This window comes from Phodopus roborovskii, unplaced genomic scaffold, assembly GCF_943737965.1.
Source record: "Phodopus roborovskii unplaced genomic scaffold, PHOROB, whole genome shotgun sequence".
Classification (NCBI taxonomy): Eukaryota; Metazoa; Chordata; class Mammalia; order Rodentia; family Cricetidae; genus Phodopus; species Phodopus roborovskii.
In genome coordinates this window covers 14,301,390-14,317,016 of record NW_026125052.1, presented here as the reverse complement: position 1 = coordinate 14,317,016, position 15,627 = coordinate 14,301,390, and the positions used below count along the sequence as shown (strand labels likewise).

Sequence of the window (15,627 nt, the reverse complement as noted above, 5' to 3'; positions counted from 1 at the left end):
CCTGTAACTTAAGACTGCATGCTGGGCCCACTCGGCCTCCACCTCAGACCTAGCAGGGTTAAACATGTGATCACATATCAATGTGCCCCAGGACAGGTGAGGACACAAATATCTCCTGAGTCCCAGACACAGAACTTGTGAGGGTGGCAGCTTCTCCTCCCACTCCCATTTTCCAGCTCCCTCTAGGCAGCCCTGCAGAGGGGCCTTGTCCCCTGTCCCCTCTCCCAAGCTCAGCTCTTGCCCCAGGTTCAGAGAAAGAGGAGAGAACAATGGATGTTGATTCATAGACTTTAGTGTATTTCCTCTACCCAGCAGTTTCTTCAATGACAAACAGGCCTGTACAATACACACGCTTCACTCCGTTAAAGCTACAGGGCTGGGGGATGGGGGCCCCTGAGACACAGTGGGGCGAGCATCACAACCAGAGGCAAGCAACAGCCAAGGGATGGGGAGGCAGGGTTCTTGGAGTTTAAGGAACTAGAGAAGGCTGATGAGGGGTAGGAAGCCCAGGCTGCCGGAAGAGCGGCCGGCAAGTTGTGCAGAAGGAGCAGAGTATGGGGAGGTGTGGCCACCATCCCCATTATGGGCAGGGAGGTGGCATGGTCACCATCACCGCTAGCAGCTAGGGGGAGTGGTGGGTATGGCATGTCTGTGGGTATTTTGCCAGGAACTGCTGTATAAAAGGGACTGTACAACATAACCTATAATATAATATTTACATATGATACAAGGGTCTCTCCCTCTTTGGGTTTTAAAAAATAAATGTACAATTCCAGAGCTTTGGGTAAAAAATATATACACCTCCCAGAGCAGGAGCTGCAGCTGCTCTCACTTCAGCCACAGCCATCACTACCTCTTCAGAAGGGCCAGGAAGGGGTGAGGCTGTGCCAGGAAACCTCACCCAGTAGCTGCCTAGAACCTCTGCAACCCCTCGGCACTGGAGTCCGTGATGGGGGAGGAAGGGTGATGGAGAGGTAAGAAAGGCCTTGCCAGAGCCCGGCTTTACCTTTATAGCTGCTGCTGCCTCTTCTCTCCACTTAGGGAGGCAATAAGCTGCCCCAGGTACTGAGATCCACCTTTGACTCTATAGGCAGACAAAGGGTGGGGAGGAGGGGGAAGGCAGATGGACAGACTGTGCATTCGATGGCAGACACAGAGGAAGAATAACAACTCCCTCCTTAGCAGTGGGACACCCCCAAAAGCAGAGGTATGGGGAACAGGTGCCCCTAGCTCCTGACACCACTGCATTCCACCCATTGTAAGGCGGAGGCAGGGTCCTGTAGGCAGCTTAAGCCTGTGTTTCCCTGAGCATCTTCTAGCCTCTTGCTGGCACATAACCAGAGATCTTGGCGAAGCTTGAGTGAGGGACTTGTAGGGGATGATGGGTAACTCTCCTGCTTTCTGATATGCCCTGCCTTCAGGAACAGGTTGGCCCACCATTTTCACATGTAGGACAACAGGTGGAGTTGGGCAGGAAGTAGTGGAAACATAGTCAACAAAGGTAGCACCAAACAGAAGGGAATCCTTAAAACAAACAAACAAAAAACCCCAAAAACGAAAACAAAACAAAAAACCACTGTGATACTTTCCCTATATTATCAGATGCACTCTTGTTCCCTAAGAGGGGACAGGTAAATCACACAGACAGGCAGGCAGGCAGGCGGGCAGGCAGGCAGATACAAACATACCACACACACACACACACACACACACACACACACACACACACTAGCTAGGGGGTGTATATTCAGGACTCTGAGCCCTGATGAAGGGGGAGGCAAACAGGTGGAAGGAGGGCAGGCGGCCTCCAGTGCCTCCGCACCCCACACCACAGCTGCCATCTGGGAGGGGGTGCTTCCTTCCTTGTTGGGAAGCAGAGTCTAGAAACTCCATCTCCCGATAGACCTCACTGGGAGGGCACGGGGCCGCTCCATCTCTTGCCCAGCGAGGCCAGAAACCAGGAGTGTGAAGGAGTAAGGTAAGAGGACCTCCTCAGCAGGACCGACAGGCTTATGCATTCTGGTAGAGGTCAACCCAACTCCTCCTTGTAGGACAGGAAGTGGCTCCGGGTACAAGATGTCCAGATGGGGGTTGTTGAGGGCATCGTGCAAAGTGCTTGAGTGCCAGGTGCCAAGGACCTAGGTGGGGGCCCTGGGCCCCTTCACTCTCACTGACTATTGGCCTCCAGCTTGTAGGAGAGCTCGAAGAGGAGATTCTGGTTGTCGATGACCTGGAACTGGCGCACATAGGCCTTGGTCTGCAGGTGATGTGGGGAGGCCTCCATGTCCAGGCCTGGGGTGTGGAGAGGGAGAGGTGGTCAGCTCTTAGCTCCCCTTTGTCCCCTGCATCCATGCCAGGCAGGGCAAGGCAGGGTAGGGCAGGGCAGGGGTGTGAATGGGGACAGGTACTGGCAGGAAGCCCAAGGAAAGAATGAAGAACTGACGGGTGTAATGAAACATACACTTGGGCATGGAGTTCTCCCAACCCCTCCTCTTTCACAGTTCTACTGGGAAGCTAGCTCACTGAATACTTACAGAGGGGCCGGCTCCGGTATTTTCGGATTGTCCTCACTTTCTCAGCCACGGAATGCTGGGAAATGATAAGGAATTAGCCCTGAAAAGGGCACAGATGGCTGTTTCCCCCTTCAATCTCAACTGAGTTAGTGTTACCATCTCCAGTCTCCCGTGATGGGACCTCTGAAGGGCCAAAGGATGGGGAATAGCAAGATGCCAAGAGAGGGAGGCAGAATTGCCCCCAAACTGCCTGTCAGCTTTGCCTCTTGTAGGTGGGTTGCTACAGTGATGCCACCAGGGAGACGGGCTGGAGTCTGTTAGGCAAGCTGGGCACCAGAGAGAAAGGCTGCTATTTGGGGAAAAGGGAAGGATGGATGTCACCCCTCACTCCTAGGACAGGGGCTGGCAGGGCCACTCACCAACTTCTCAATGTTCACCAAACCATCCACGAGGGTCTTACTCCCCTCATGCAGGAAGGTCAGGTCTAGGGAACAGAAAGACAGCTAAAGGTGAGAACAGAGTAGGCAGAGCCCATCCCACCCTCCAAGACACACGCAGTCTGGGGAGGTGTGGGGGGTGCTTCTCTGCCAGTACACATTCACGGCTGAATTGAGAAGGGACTCAGAGGCAGGCCTGGGGTATGGGAGAAAGGAATGTGAGCAGAAGCACAGCATGCCGGGGACCGACCTTTGAGGATCAGGGGCACGAAGGGAATCACAGGGGGCTTCATTTTGGAGATGATTTCTCTGTAGCTTTTGTGGTTCCGGCAGGGGTCCTAGCATTCCACAGAAGGAGCAGAAACAGATGGGCCCACTGTACCCCCAAAGATGTCTCCTATTCTCTACAGGCTGATGAAAGCCAACCCCACTCACCGTCAAGTTCTCAAATTTGCGGAACAGGTTCTTGAATTTCCCTGGCAGCTTCTGCAGAGAGTTGGAAGGAGGAAACCGGGAATGTCAATGTGGAGCTTCTTGAGTCCCATGAGCCTACTCTTCCTCACAGGGTTTGGGGCTTACACGTCTTGCAGTGGGAGGGGGAAGCTAGCAGGTGAGGGCAGAGAATCAGTCCTAAGGGTAATTCAGGAAGTGGGAAGCTGCCTGAGGAACGGATTATTCTGGACAAAGGGAGACCTTTGCCTACACAGGTGCCATGCACAGGGAGTACTGGCTGAGACCCAGCTGAGCAAGGGCACTTCAGCTGGGATCCTAGCTTTTTACTAATTTGCAAAGGCATGAGCAAAGCAGTATGCCCTGAGCAGCAGAGGCCACAAGAGGGCACCTGCTTCCCTTTGGCATAAAGATTGCCCAAAGAGCACCAGGCAGCACCAGGAGGATGCACACAGATCCCCAGGCGGGATGACTGCTCTGGGTAGAGAAGGGGGAGGTCGCCTCACCTCCCAGGTCAGCCGCAGGCGGCTGACGGCAGCATTGTCCAGTCCCATGACCACAGCATAGAAGGACAGTAGGTCCTGGTTCTGCTTGCAGCTGTGTGGGAGGGAGGGAGGCGGGGTCAGAGGGCATCGGGTGACTGTGACCTTCCCAGCCTCCACCAGCAGCACTCACATGGCGGCGATCTTGATGAATTTCTTGAGCAGCTGTACGCGCTTGCCAGGGGCCTCACAGAGCAGCACCTCAGTGGCCACCCAGTGAGTAACCTCGCTGCAACGTTGCAGCAGCAACTCCAAGTTAGCTGTCTCGCGGCGACCACGCTCCCCATGGAACACATAGTCCACGAATTCCAGCTGCAATCACAGTGGCAGAGGGGAGGCCAGGGCAACGGGGATGTGGGTGGGAAGATGGCCCAGAGCATATGGAGAAGGAAAGATAGGAGTGAGTGGGTATGGAAATAGGAAAATAGGGCCAGGACAGGATGCAACAGAGACAATTAATACTAGCACTGCTCTCCACCTAGTGAGCATGGAGGATCCATGCACTTGCTAAAATCTGTTATTCTCTCCCCGGGAGACACTTACCACCTACTGCCTTTTATCTTTCTTTCTTTCATTTTAAGATTTTATTTTAGGGGCTGGAGAGATGGCTCAGTGGTTAAGATCACATATCTATCTTGCAGAGGATCTGAGTTCAATTCCCAGCACCCACATCAGGCAGCTCACAATTCCAGGGAATCTGACACCTCTATGACCTTATACACAGAAACATACAAGTGCTCATGCATAAATAATAAAAATCTTTTTTGAAAAGATTTTATTTTGGGGGCTGTAAACATTGCTCAGTGGTTAAAAATGTGTACTGATCTTCCACAAAACCTAAATTTGGTTCCCAGCACCCATAAAAGGTGGTTCACAACTGTCTATAACTTTAGCATCGGGGGATCTGATGTCTCTGGTCTCTAGGCTCCTGCACTCACATGTGTGCATGTATAAATGCACATATATGCACATATAATTAAAAATAAAATACATCTTAAAACAAATTGGCCAGGAATGATGGTGCACGCCTTTAATTCCAGCATTCAGGAGGCAGAGGCAGGTGGATCACTGTGAGTCTGAGGCCAGCCTGGTCTACAGAGTGAGTTTTAGACCAGCTAGGGCTACATATTAGGGCTGTTTCAAACCAACAACAAAAAATCAAGACTTTAATATTTTGTATGTATATGTGTGTCTCTGTGTGTATGCGCACATTCATGCAAAGGCCAGAAGAGGGAATCTGAGCCCCTGATGCTGGAGTTACAGGTAGTTGTAAGCTACTAGTTATGGAGCTGGCCCTCTGGAAGAACAGCAAGCACTTTTAACCCCTAAGCCACCTCTCAAGTACTCATATTTTTGTTTGTTTGCTTGTTTTAATTTATTTACTTTTATCTCATGTGCATTGGTGTTTTGTCTGCAGGTAAGTCTGTGTGGGAGTGTCAGATCTTGGAGTTACAGACAATTGTTGGCTGCCCTGTGGGTGCTGGAGTTTGGACCTGGATCCTCTATGAGAGAAGTCCGTGCCCTTAACCACTGAACCATCTCTCCAGCCCCCAAGTTCTGGCCTCCAACTCATCACGGAGCCCAGGATAATCTAGATCCTTCTGCCTCCACTTCCTAAATGGTGAGACTACAGGCATCTTCCACCACAGCTGATCTATTCAGTGATGAGGATCAAGCCCAGGGTTGTGCATACTAGGTAGGCACTCTACCAATGAAGTTATACCCTCAGCTCAACAGTAAATATTTTTTATGAATCCTGGTAGGAATCCCGGCATCTATGTAGAGGCTCTCTACCATTTCCCCAGATGAGGGGACAAAGGTCTACCAAGGTTATACCTGAGCAAGAGAGCCCCCTAACTAGGACTGTCTGCAGACTCCTAGGAGCACATTCTGTGCCACACCCCCAGCCCAGAACAAGCCTCAGTCCTACCTCATGCACACATCGGAACAGCTCCCAGTGGAAGGCAGTAAGATGATGGGCAACGTCTTCAGGCTCCACGCGGTGGATCTCTGTGTCGCCAGGAGAGACCTGGATCTCTTCAGGAAGGGGTACCTAGTAGCAGGAGGGATCAAAAGAACTTGGTTCCCTGTGGTAAGGTGAGACACTTGCTCTCAGCCCCCCTCAGCTCTTGTTACCAGTTAAGGCAGGTGAAGGAATTCTTACCAGGGCCTCATAGCTGTCCCGGGTACAAGCAAATAGGTGGCTGTTGATGCCCAGTGTAGTGAAAACACAGTCCTCTGTTGGCTGGAGGAGGACCTTCTCTGCAGAGGAACAGGCTGTCAGCTTGGACACTCACACCCCTCACATACCTGAGCCACCACCCCCCTTCCCATCCAGAACCCATAACTCCATGCTGACACATCCTAGGCTAGTGGGACTCTTAACACCAGCTTATACCATGTTTATCTGAAATGCGTAAGAAGCTTTCTTTTGCATTTATAGACTCCACTTTATATGTAGCTCATCTCTCATTCCTTCACCTCTATGACATTGGACAGGATTGAATGCTTTTTCTTTTTAATATTTTTTAAGAAAATTGTATTCATTTATATTTTATGGCTGAGTGCTCTGCATGTCAGAAGAGGGCATACGATCCTATTATAGATGGTTGTGAAGCACCATGTAGTTTCTGGGAGTCGAACTCAGGACCTCTGGAAGAGCAGCTAGGGCTCTTAACCACTGAGCCATCTCTCCAGCTTGGAATACTTTTTCTTTAGGGAAAAATAAGGCTAAGATGAGCATGCTGGAGCATGCCTGAAGTCCTGGTACTTGAGAGGCAGAGGCAGGAAAGATTGTAAATTCCAAACCAGCCTGGAGTTTTATACACACACACACACACACACACACACACACACACACACACACAATGCTTATGCTACATTGCTGGCTCTCTGCCTCCCCACAGGATAAGAGCCTACCCTATGTCCTCAGCCTGAAAAGAAAAGAAAAAAAAAAAAAAAAAAAAAAAAAAAAGAGCATATAGGACAGTGGGAGAGAGAGGCGTGTGTAAAGGACCAGAACACAGTCTACCCAGGACAGAACCCAATGATTCTGAGCCACAGTGTCCCCTGAGTATGGGGATCTAGAATTTAGTATTTATCCCTGCCTAGTGTGCTGACCCTCACCTCCAGAAGAGGCAACAGCTACCAGGATGAGAGCATCCTCACGCTCTGCAGGCTCTTCTGAGTACTGCAGCTTCTCCGTCACAGAGCCCAGAATATCCTGCACTGATGCTGAGAGGCGGCTGCGTATGGTCACGTAAGAGTGGTCAGGCATGTAGACTCGGCAGAAGACTGCAAAGAGACAGGAAGGGTATTGTGAAAGGTGCTGAGAGACTCCACCCACTGCCGAGCCACCCCAGAATCTGTGTTCTTCCTCATGGACATGCTCACTCTCATCTGAGCCCCGGAATGCCACTCGAGTCTGCAGACAGGAATCTATCCGGCGGAAGTGGCGGAAGAGTGGCTTAACCTGCTTGCTGGGTGGGTGGCTCTCCTCTGGAATCCTGGCATGAACACAGCTGGGCATCAGCAAGTCTGCCAGGCATGTGGACACCAGGCAGGACCATTAAGCAGGGATAGGACAATGAACAGCATAGGACAATTGTCCAAGTGAACCAAATCAAATGCCATCTCTTTCAGGGGCTCTTCTCCCACAAATGCTATAAAACAATGGAACGATATTGTTTATGTTCACGTCATCTTTTCTTCCAGACTGACAGCTTTTGAGGAATGGGATAATTTTTTACAGAGCGTTTTTCACCCTTTAGGTTCTAGCACATGTCTTGGCACATGGCAGGTAGTAGGACATCGGGTGTTTGAACTTTGACAGTCTGAGAAGGAGACAGACACGCACACAGCCCCTCCTAACACCAGCCAGGAAGTGTGGGTGAGAAGACAAAGATACAGGAGAGTCCCAGAGAGGGAAATCTGAGATGTTTCCATGGTAGAGATGACATTTGACCCAGGGCCTTGAAGGATCCTCGGGATGGAAAAGTAGGAATGCACAAGGGTTGTCAGAGTAACAGGTGAAGAGGGATGTTCAAGAGGAGGTGGGAAAGATCAGCAGATGGCAGGAAGAGAGTGGTGCTGATGCTGTGCTGGGGTATTTAACCAGGGAACACGGACGCTTTGGGAACAGGAGGGCGAGGGCATTTATAAAAGTCTTGAGAAGACCTTTGGTGTCAGAAGAGAGAAGGGAGAAAGATGCAAGGCCAGAAGCTGAGGTCCTGGACAGACTGTGGCAACAGTCTAGGTGACAGTTAGTGAACCCTGTAGCAGCAGGAGTGGAGAGGAGGAAACCAAGACGTACTCTTCTCCTGAAGCTAGTGAGGCCAATTTTGGGGGATTCTGCCAACTGTTTGTTAGTTAAGGTAATAGTGGGGATTAAACCCAGGACCTTACACATATTAGACAAGCACCCTACCACTGAGCTCTATCCCAAGCCCTTATTATTTTTCTTATTTTAAGACATGATCTCACTAAGTTGTCCAAGCTGGCCTTGACTTGATGGTTCTTCTTCTTCAGCATCCTGAATACCCAGGATTACAGGGATGTACTAACTTCCATAACTGATGCAATTTTTAAAGATTTATTTGTATTTTTAACGTATATGGGTGTTTTGACTGTATGTGCCTTGTATACCAAATGCAAGCAGCACTACATTTGGAGAGCAGAAAAAGCATCAGATCACCTGGAACTGGAGTTACAGATGGTTGTTAGCAGCCATGTGGGTGCTGGAAATCCAACCTGGGGCCTTTGGAAGAGCAACAAGTGCTTTTAACCATTAGGCTACCTCTGCATTTTTTTTTTTCAAGATAGGGTTTCTTTGTGTAGCTTTGGCTGTCCTGGAACTAGCTCTGTAGGCCAGGCTGGCCTTGAATTCACAAAGATCCACTTGCCTTTGCCTCCAGAGTGCTGAGATTAAAAGCATGTGCCACCACTGCCCCACAGTACCCTAACTGATTTTTTTTTAAAGGACAGATGTTAAATATGTGTGTGTTCATTCATACACACATTTTGTAAAGCTTTTTTAGGCATATGTAACAGTGTAGTGGGAATACTATGCAGCTACTGCTGCAGCTTTTTTCCCAGCTCTACCGACAGTGATGCCTTGTTGATAGCTTGAAATCAACCATGGTCAGAGAATTCACACTATGAGAATCAGAGCTATCAACCAGGGCTGTCTCTCATAAAGCACACAATGTTAAATATCTTCCAGAACACTACCAGATTAATAGACAAGCTGAGGGAAAATTGGACCAAAAACTAAAGAGACTGGAGCTGGGCCTGGTGGCACAGGCCTACTTGGGAACCTGAGACAGGAGGATTACCAGAAGCCATCTTGGGCCACACAGTAAGCTGGGGGTAACTTGAGCTATATAGTAAGACACATTGCTTAGTACCCCTCTGCCGGGGGGGGGGGGGGGGGCTGGGTTAGAGACAGTGTTGTGTGGTATTCTCCAGTAAGGGAAAGGAGCTGCAAGAAACCATATTGAAGGCTGAAGGGGCTGGAGAGATGGCTCAGTGGTTTAGAGCATTGGCTGCTCTTATGGAGGCCCCCATCTCTGTTCCTAGCACCCACACGGTGGCTCACAGCCGTCTGTGGCTCACGTCCCTGGGGGCCCAATGCCCTCTTCTGACCTCAGCACACCCAGTCACGCAAGTGACATGCAGATGTACATGCAGGCAAAGCCATCAAAACAAACAAATATCTTAGAAAGTAAGCAAACAAGCAGACAACGTATATGTTGACGCCACAAGACCAGAGGCAGCCCCTGTAAGAGAGGAACTCAGGGAACCCCATCCCCCTCACTTTAGCTCTACTGTCTCCACGAGCTGGTGCAGCCTCAGAGTGTCCTCTCGGAGGTCTTGGTAAAGGGACTCATCCTTCATAATCAGTAGATACAGTTCCTAGAGAGAGGGTAACAGGTGAGACAAAGGCAGATGGCCTACCCCCGGGACCACTCACTCACTGCAAGGGCTGAGGCAGGGCCTCCATGCCTCAAGCACCCAGGAATCCCACAGGCCAAAAGCCCACCGGCATCTTTTGCTTCCAGAAACCCAACTTAAGGCGTGTGAGTCCTTTAAAGGGCCCCCTTCCAGAGCTGACAACCAGCTCACATACCTTTTCCTTCCCAGGCCCACCTTGATAATGTGGCCGGCCCCTTCTTCCTCTTGCAGTAGTCCTTGGTAGGTATCCAAGAAATGGAGGAGTAGAGCTAGACAGGCTTGCTTCCGGCCCAGCCCCTCAGGACCCTCCACATTCCTTGACTGAACAAAGCTGACCCCTAAGTTAAGTAAAAGTTCTGGATAGCCAAAGAAACTGGGAAAGGCAAATTGCCCCCAAATATTCTAGGCTTGGGCACTAGAAAAAAGAAGGTATTCAGGAACATGGAATGAAGACTTTTCTCATACCAGCCATGGTTTTGCTTAGAGTATAAAAAATGAGGGCTTCGATTGATCACATTCAGCTCTTGCCTGTTAAAAATATCGACAGGACCCATCTAATCTCTGGCCAGCCCACACACCTGACTTACCTCATGGTGAGACCCAATTATTCAAAGAGAGCCTAGAGGCATTATATTCAAGGTCTTGACAAGTACAATTAGGTTCTAAAATGACTCAAAGAAGCCAGGCATGGTGGCACATTCCTTGTAATCCCAGCCATTAAGGAGGCAGAGGCAGGAGGAACACCACAGGTTAATGGTAGCCTGGTTGGTCTACATTAGTAGTGAGCCAACGGTGGTGGCGCACATCTTTAAGCCCTGCACTTGGGAGGCAGAGGCAGGTGGAGCTCTGTGAGTTTGAGGCCAGCATGGTCTACAGAGTGAGTTTTGGGACAGCCAGGGTATGATACACAGAGAAACCCTGTCTCAAAAAAATAAAACAGGGGTTGGAGAGATGGCTCAGAGATTAAGAGGACTGGCTGTTCTTCCGGAGGTCCTGAGTTCAATTCCCAGCAACCACATGGTGGCTCAAAACCATCTATAATGAGATCTGGTGCCCTCTTCTGGTGTGCAGGTATACATGGAGGCAGAATGGTATATTCATAATAAATAAATCTTTAAAAAAAATCTAAACTACCCAGGATTACATAGTGAGACCTGTCTCTAAAAACAAAACAAACAAAAAAGCAAGTAAAGCGAAGCTATATACTGCCAAGAGACCCAGTGACTAGGCCAGGAGTAGCGCATCTCTAGCAGACCCTACTGAAGCACACCATGAGCTAATGCTGATATCAGACCCCATGTTTAGAGCAAGGCCTTCTTTGCTTTGTTTTGTTTTTGAGGCAGGGTTTCTCTGTGTGGCCCTGGCAGTCCTGGAACTCACTCTGTAGCCCAGGCTGTCCTGGGAATCACAAAGATCCTCCTGCCTCTGTCTCTGGAATACTGAGATTGAAGATGCAGGCCACCACGGCCCTGCTTACCCTTGTATAGGTAGGTCTCTCCAGAGCACCCCACACCTACAGCAAAGCTGATCCTCACAGCAGCCCAGAGCAGAGCAACTGTTTGTCTCCATCTTACTGACTGAAACAAACTGAACATGATGTGAAGTGATCTACCCAAGGTCACACAGCTGGTGGGGCGAAAAGCTGGTTGTGTCTTCTAAGGGAAAGTTTGGGCTGGGTTGTAGTTTGTGGGCAGGAATGACTCCCTCCTGGTCTGCCTTTTTATAAGCTCCATAAAAGGATATTACTGGTGTAACTCTTGTAGAAACTTTTCTGTTGGCAGGAAGAGGGAATGGGTGAGGACGATGTCATCAAGCAGAATATCTGTGGAGATCAATGGGTGTCACTGATGTCAGGAGGGAGCTTCTAGGACCCGTCTTGAAACCCTGCACCCTCATTTCTTGCCTCTTTAGTAAGGCTAGAGCCCCGGCCACCTGCCCTGTCATGCTTTGCACACACGCACACACATGTGTGAAGGTTCTGGGCAGCCGCTGCGGGGGTGGGGCTGGCAGCTGCCAAGGCAGCTGGAGGGAAGGGGGGGGGCTTTGACAGCCATGCACACTTCTCTTCAGTGTGTGGGAAGTTGGTCAGATAATATACCATGTGTGAGATCTGCTAGGAAAAAAAAAAAAAAAAAAAAAAAAAAAGGAGTCCATGGAAGGGACCCTCAACAGAGAATTGGCAAACAGAGGTAACAGTCAGAGTGATATAGGTGTGTGGGGATGTGTGTCCACCCTCCCCTCACCACTGCTGACATCATTGCTTTGACAGGGCAGGTGGGGACCAGTCCCATTAAAATTAGGAGAGGAGACAGACTGCCACCTCTTGTTCTCAGGCTTTAAATAGAACCCCTGTGTCCTCTGGGTGGTGCCCAGAGGTGGAAGGGTTAATGATGGGGAGGGGAGGGGCTCCTCTCACCACCCTTTCCCTCCACACCCCACACCCCTGTCTGGGCCTGGCTCAGCCAGTCAGCCAGGTACAAGGTCGCCCTGACTTGCAGCCAGCCTTGGGGTGGGGCAGGGCTGCTTGGCACACACAGACAGGCAGGGCACAGGGTGGGAGCCAGGTGTCCTCACCAGGACAGGTTAGGGCCAGGTCCCCAGGCACTGCTCCAGGACAAAACCAAGGCTCCTGACAACCCTTGGTTGTCATGCCCTGCTGCCAATGCCAGCCAGGAAGGAAGAGGTAGGAGAGGCAACACAAGGTTGTCTACTTTGACCTATTTCGTTCCACAGATGAGAAAATTGAAGCCCAGAGCTAGGAGGCCCTTGCCTCAAGCCAGATGAAGAACTTAGATCACTGAGTCTTTGTTCTTTCCTCAATGTTAGAGGTGAGCAGTGTCAGGGTAGAATCCAGTGGCCACAAGGGGCTGCCTAGACTTCTGAGGGGCCCTGGCTAGGTGTGGAGTGCCCTCAATAAGCAGTAGTCTCCTCCCACAGAGCCTGGGAGGAAACCAAATGGCTTGAGAACATGGCTTATATTGGAAATATTGGAGCAGCAGGTTAAGCTGGTAGGTTTCCCAAACCAGTTTCTCCGGGGATTCAGCCTGCCAAGACAGATAATATGGGTGACAATTTGGGAGTCTTAACCCAGGGGACACCGAACAATCTGTGGCACCATGCCCCGACAGAAGAGGAACGTCAACCTCTCTTCCCCTCTGTGTCCAGCTACCCTGCTATGTTCTGAGAGTAAGTGAGAAGCGCCCCTGGCCCTCATGCCCAGCTTCAGCGATGGGGACCAGGCTTAAGGAGGCCTGACACCCTTCCAAGCATCTTTATCTCGCTCGAGTGTGAATGCTGAAACCAGAGTAAAGGAAAAGGAATATGGGCAGAGTGGGGGAGATGCTGATACGGGGGCTACAGTTTGGCATCTGCTTCTTCCAAAGCAGGCTCTGGTCCAACGCACAGCCTCCCTGGGGAATGTGTCATAGAGACACAGGGTGTGTGGTGTAGGCGGGAAGTTATGGTTAAGAGAGCTGTGTGTGTCTGATATTTTTCTAATTAAATCCAAAAGGTGTCAGCTCCCCAGGGCAACTGCAGCCTGAGCCAAATGAGAGGACCCAGACCTTCAGGAAAAGAAGAAGAAGGAAAAAAAATAAAAAGAAAGAAAGAAAGAAAAAGAGTAGAGGGGAGCGACACCTACTTATAAAACCAGAGCACTTTGCAGAGGATGAAGAGTAATATGTAACACCCTCATCTTTAGGGCCCCAACTTTGGGCTCCAAACCTAAGACCCCCTGGTCCAGTGGAGTGCCTACTTAGACCTAAAGACCTTGATGTCTTCTATTGCAGTCCTAGCCAGTAATGTGGGGCCTCAGTCTCCCATAAGCCCTTTAACAGGGTGCTGGAGGGGAGGTTGAAATGGCATCATCATTTAGAGACTAAGCCTCCCAGGGTGTGGTTATTATTTTTTTTTAAAGAAGCCTTATGCCGAGGCATGACAGGCAGGGTGGGAGCCGCTGAGGCCCAGATTCTTCTGGATGCTGCAGCCTCCCAGTGGCCTTCCCTTAGAGACCTTCAAATTCAGCCCCCAAGGAGGACACTTTCCCTAAAGGCATTCGGGCCCTGTGCGTATCCACACTGCCCCACCAAGTGGGCCAGCCTGTGCTCTGGGGGCTTCTACACAGGCAGGGACTCTTGTCAGGGTTTTCAGGCCTCGGATACGGTCTGGAGGGTGGTTTAACCTCAGCTGGGAAGCTTCCATCTTAGGGTGTCAGCCTCTATTTTGGGGGCATGGGAGGAGGTAGGCAGTATCAAGGGCCACTGGAGACTGGCTTAAATATCCAAGGGAGAGGGAGGGTGGCTGAAGGAGAGGATGGTTGGCTTCTTCCCTGAGGATGAGGCCGTCAGGAGAAAGGTGGGTGAGCACTACCATGTCCCTTCCTCTATACTACTGCGGGGTTCCCCTCAGCTCCTACACTGGTGCTAAGGACAAGAAAAGAAACCAGGGCACCCTCTTACTGCGGGAGGGATGAGCAGGCTTACCTGAGGCGCCGCTGTCCCTGGTAGTCCCTCCAGCCAGGCGCTCCAGAACCCGGTTCAGAAGATGCTCTGGCCGCTCGGGGGCGCCTAGAGGGGCCCAGGGAGGTGAAGCCAGGGGCTCGCCGGGGGATAGCTCATCTGAGGAGTACGAGGAAGGAGAGCGCAGGGGTACCCCGCACCCCAGCGGCCCTGGCCCGGGCACCTCTTCTAGCTGCAGCCAACAGGGCCCCCCGCTGCCCGGCTCCTCCGAGAGCCCTAATGGCTCTCCCCCTTCCTCCTCAGCCGGCGGCTCCAGCTCGGGCTCGGCTGAGGGCTCTCGGAGGAAAGCTGGGAGCAGCAGGCGAGACACGCTCTGACGCCGCTGCAGCGGCCGCGGTCCCCCGGCCGGACCGCAGCCTCCGCCAGGGCCCCCACCCCCTCCAGGCCCTCCGCAGCAACCCGGACCCCCGCCGGATCCTCCTGCCACCGCTCGCCCCGCCAGCTGCGACGTCTGCTTCTTCAAAAATTTCTCCAGTGGCTTCATGCCCCCCCCCGCCCCTCTCCTAGGGGCCGCCGGGGGACCCAGGTGTCCCAGGCGCGGGCGGGGGGGGCGGGGACACGATGCTCAGAGCCGGAGGGGCAGAGCTGAGGGCTGTGCCAGGCGCCGGACTGCGAGCCAGAGGTGGCCGAAGCTCGCTGGCCAGAGTCCAGTGGCCAGTGGCCGGGGGTAGGTGCCAGAGGGGAGAGGAGCTCGCTCTCAGCGGTCCCCCATGCTGGCTGCGGCCGAAGGGCGGGCAGGCGGAGAGGCCGGTGTCCCCGGCTCACCGCTCCGGGGCCGGGCTGAGGCGGCAGAGGCAGCGGGCGGAGCGCAAAGCTGAGGACGCGGCGGCGGCTGCGCTCCTGGCCCCGGGGAAGGTGGCAGAACTGAGACCGCGCCCCCTCATCCAGTCCCCGCCCCTACCCTGCCTAGACCCGCCCCAACCCGGCCGCGCGAGGCTTGAACTTGGGCACTGGTGCTGACCGCGAGGAAAATTCGGACTTGGTTTTGGACAGTCAGAAACTGAGGGCAAAGGCGAGGGAGGGGTTTACCAATGGAGAGGACTCCTGGCTCTCGAATACCGGGTCTCTTACGATCATTTCAAATAACCAGGGCAGATCTTTGACTTAACACTTTGCGCGCCTACCTGTACACAGGTGAGGCTTAAAAGACTGCTGAACTCATTGCATCTGTCTCACAATTATGTAATCTTTATCCCCCACCCGTGAAAAGGGCAGG

The 15,627-nt window shown here is 51.9% G+C and overlaps 1 protein-coding gene across 1 annotated transcript; it reads right to left on the bottom strand.

The window, feature by feature from the left end:
- Positions 1 to 2,008: 2,008 nt before the first annotated feature.
- On the bottom strand, positions 2,009 to 14,899 carry Rapgefl1 (Rap guanine nucleotide exchange factor like 1). Its single transcript, XM_051175916.1, has 15 exons — positions 14,376 to 14,899; positions 11,638 to 11,716; positions 10,090 to 10,225; positions 9,758 to 9,855; positions 7,336 to 7,448; positions 7,069 to 7,236; positions 6,107 to 6,204; positions 5,873 to 5,995; positions 4,076 to 4,254; positions 3,907 to 3,997; positions 3,386 to 3,436; positions 3,201 to 3,288; positions 2,933 to 2,997; positions 2,535 to 2,589; positions 2,009 to 2,292 (listed from the first exon to the last, which is right to left on the bottom strand). The coding sequence occupies exons 1-15, from the start codon at positions 14,893 to 14,895 to the stop codon at positions 2,168 to 2,170; spliced, it is 1,989 nt and encodes a 662-aa protein (XP_051031873.1). The 5' UTR covers positions 14,896 to 14,899; the 3' UTR covers positions 2,009 to 2,167.
- Positions 14,900 to 15,627: the final 728 nt, after the last annotated feature.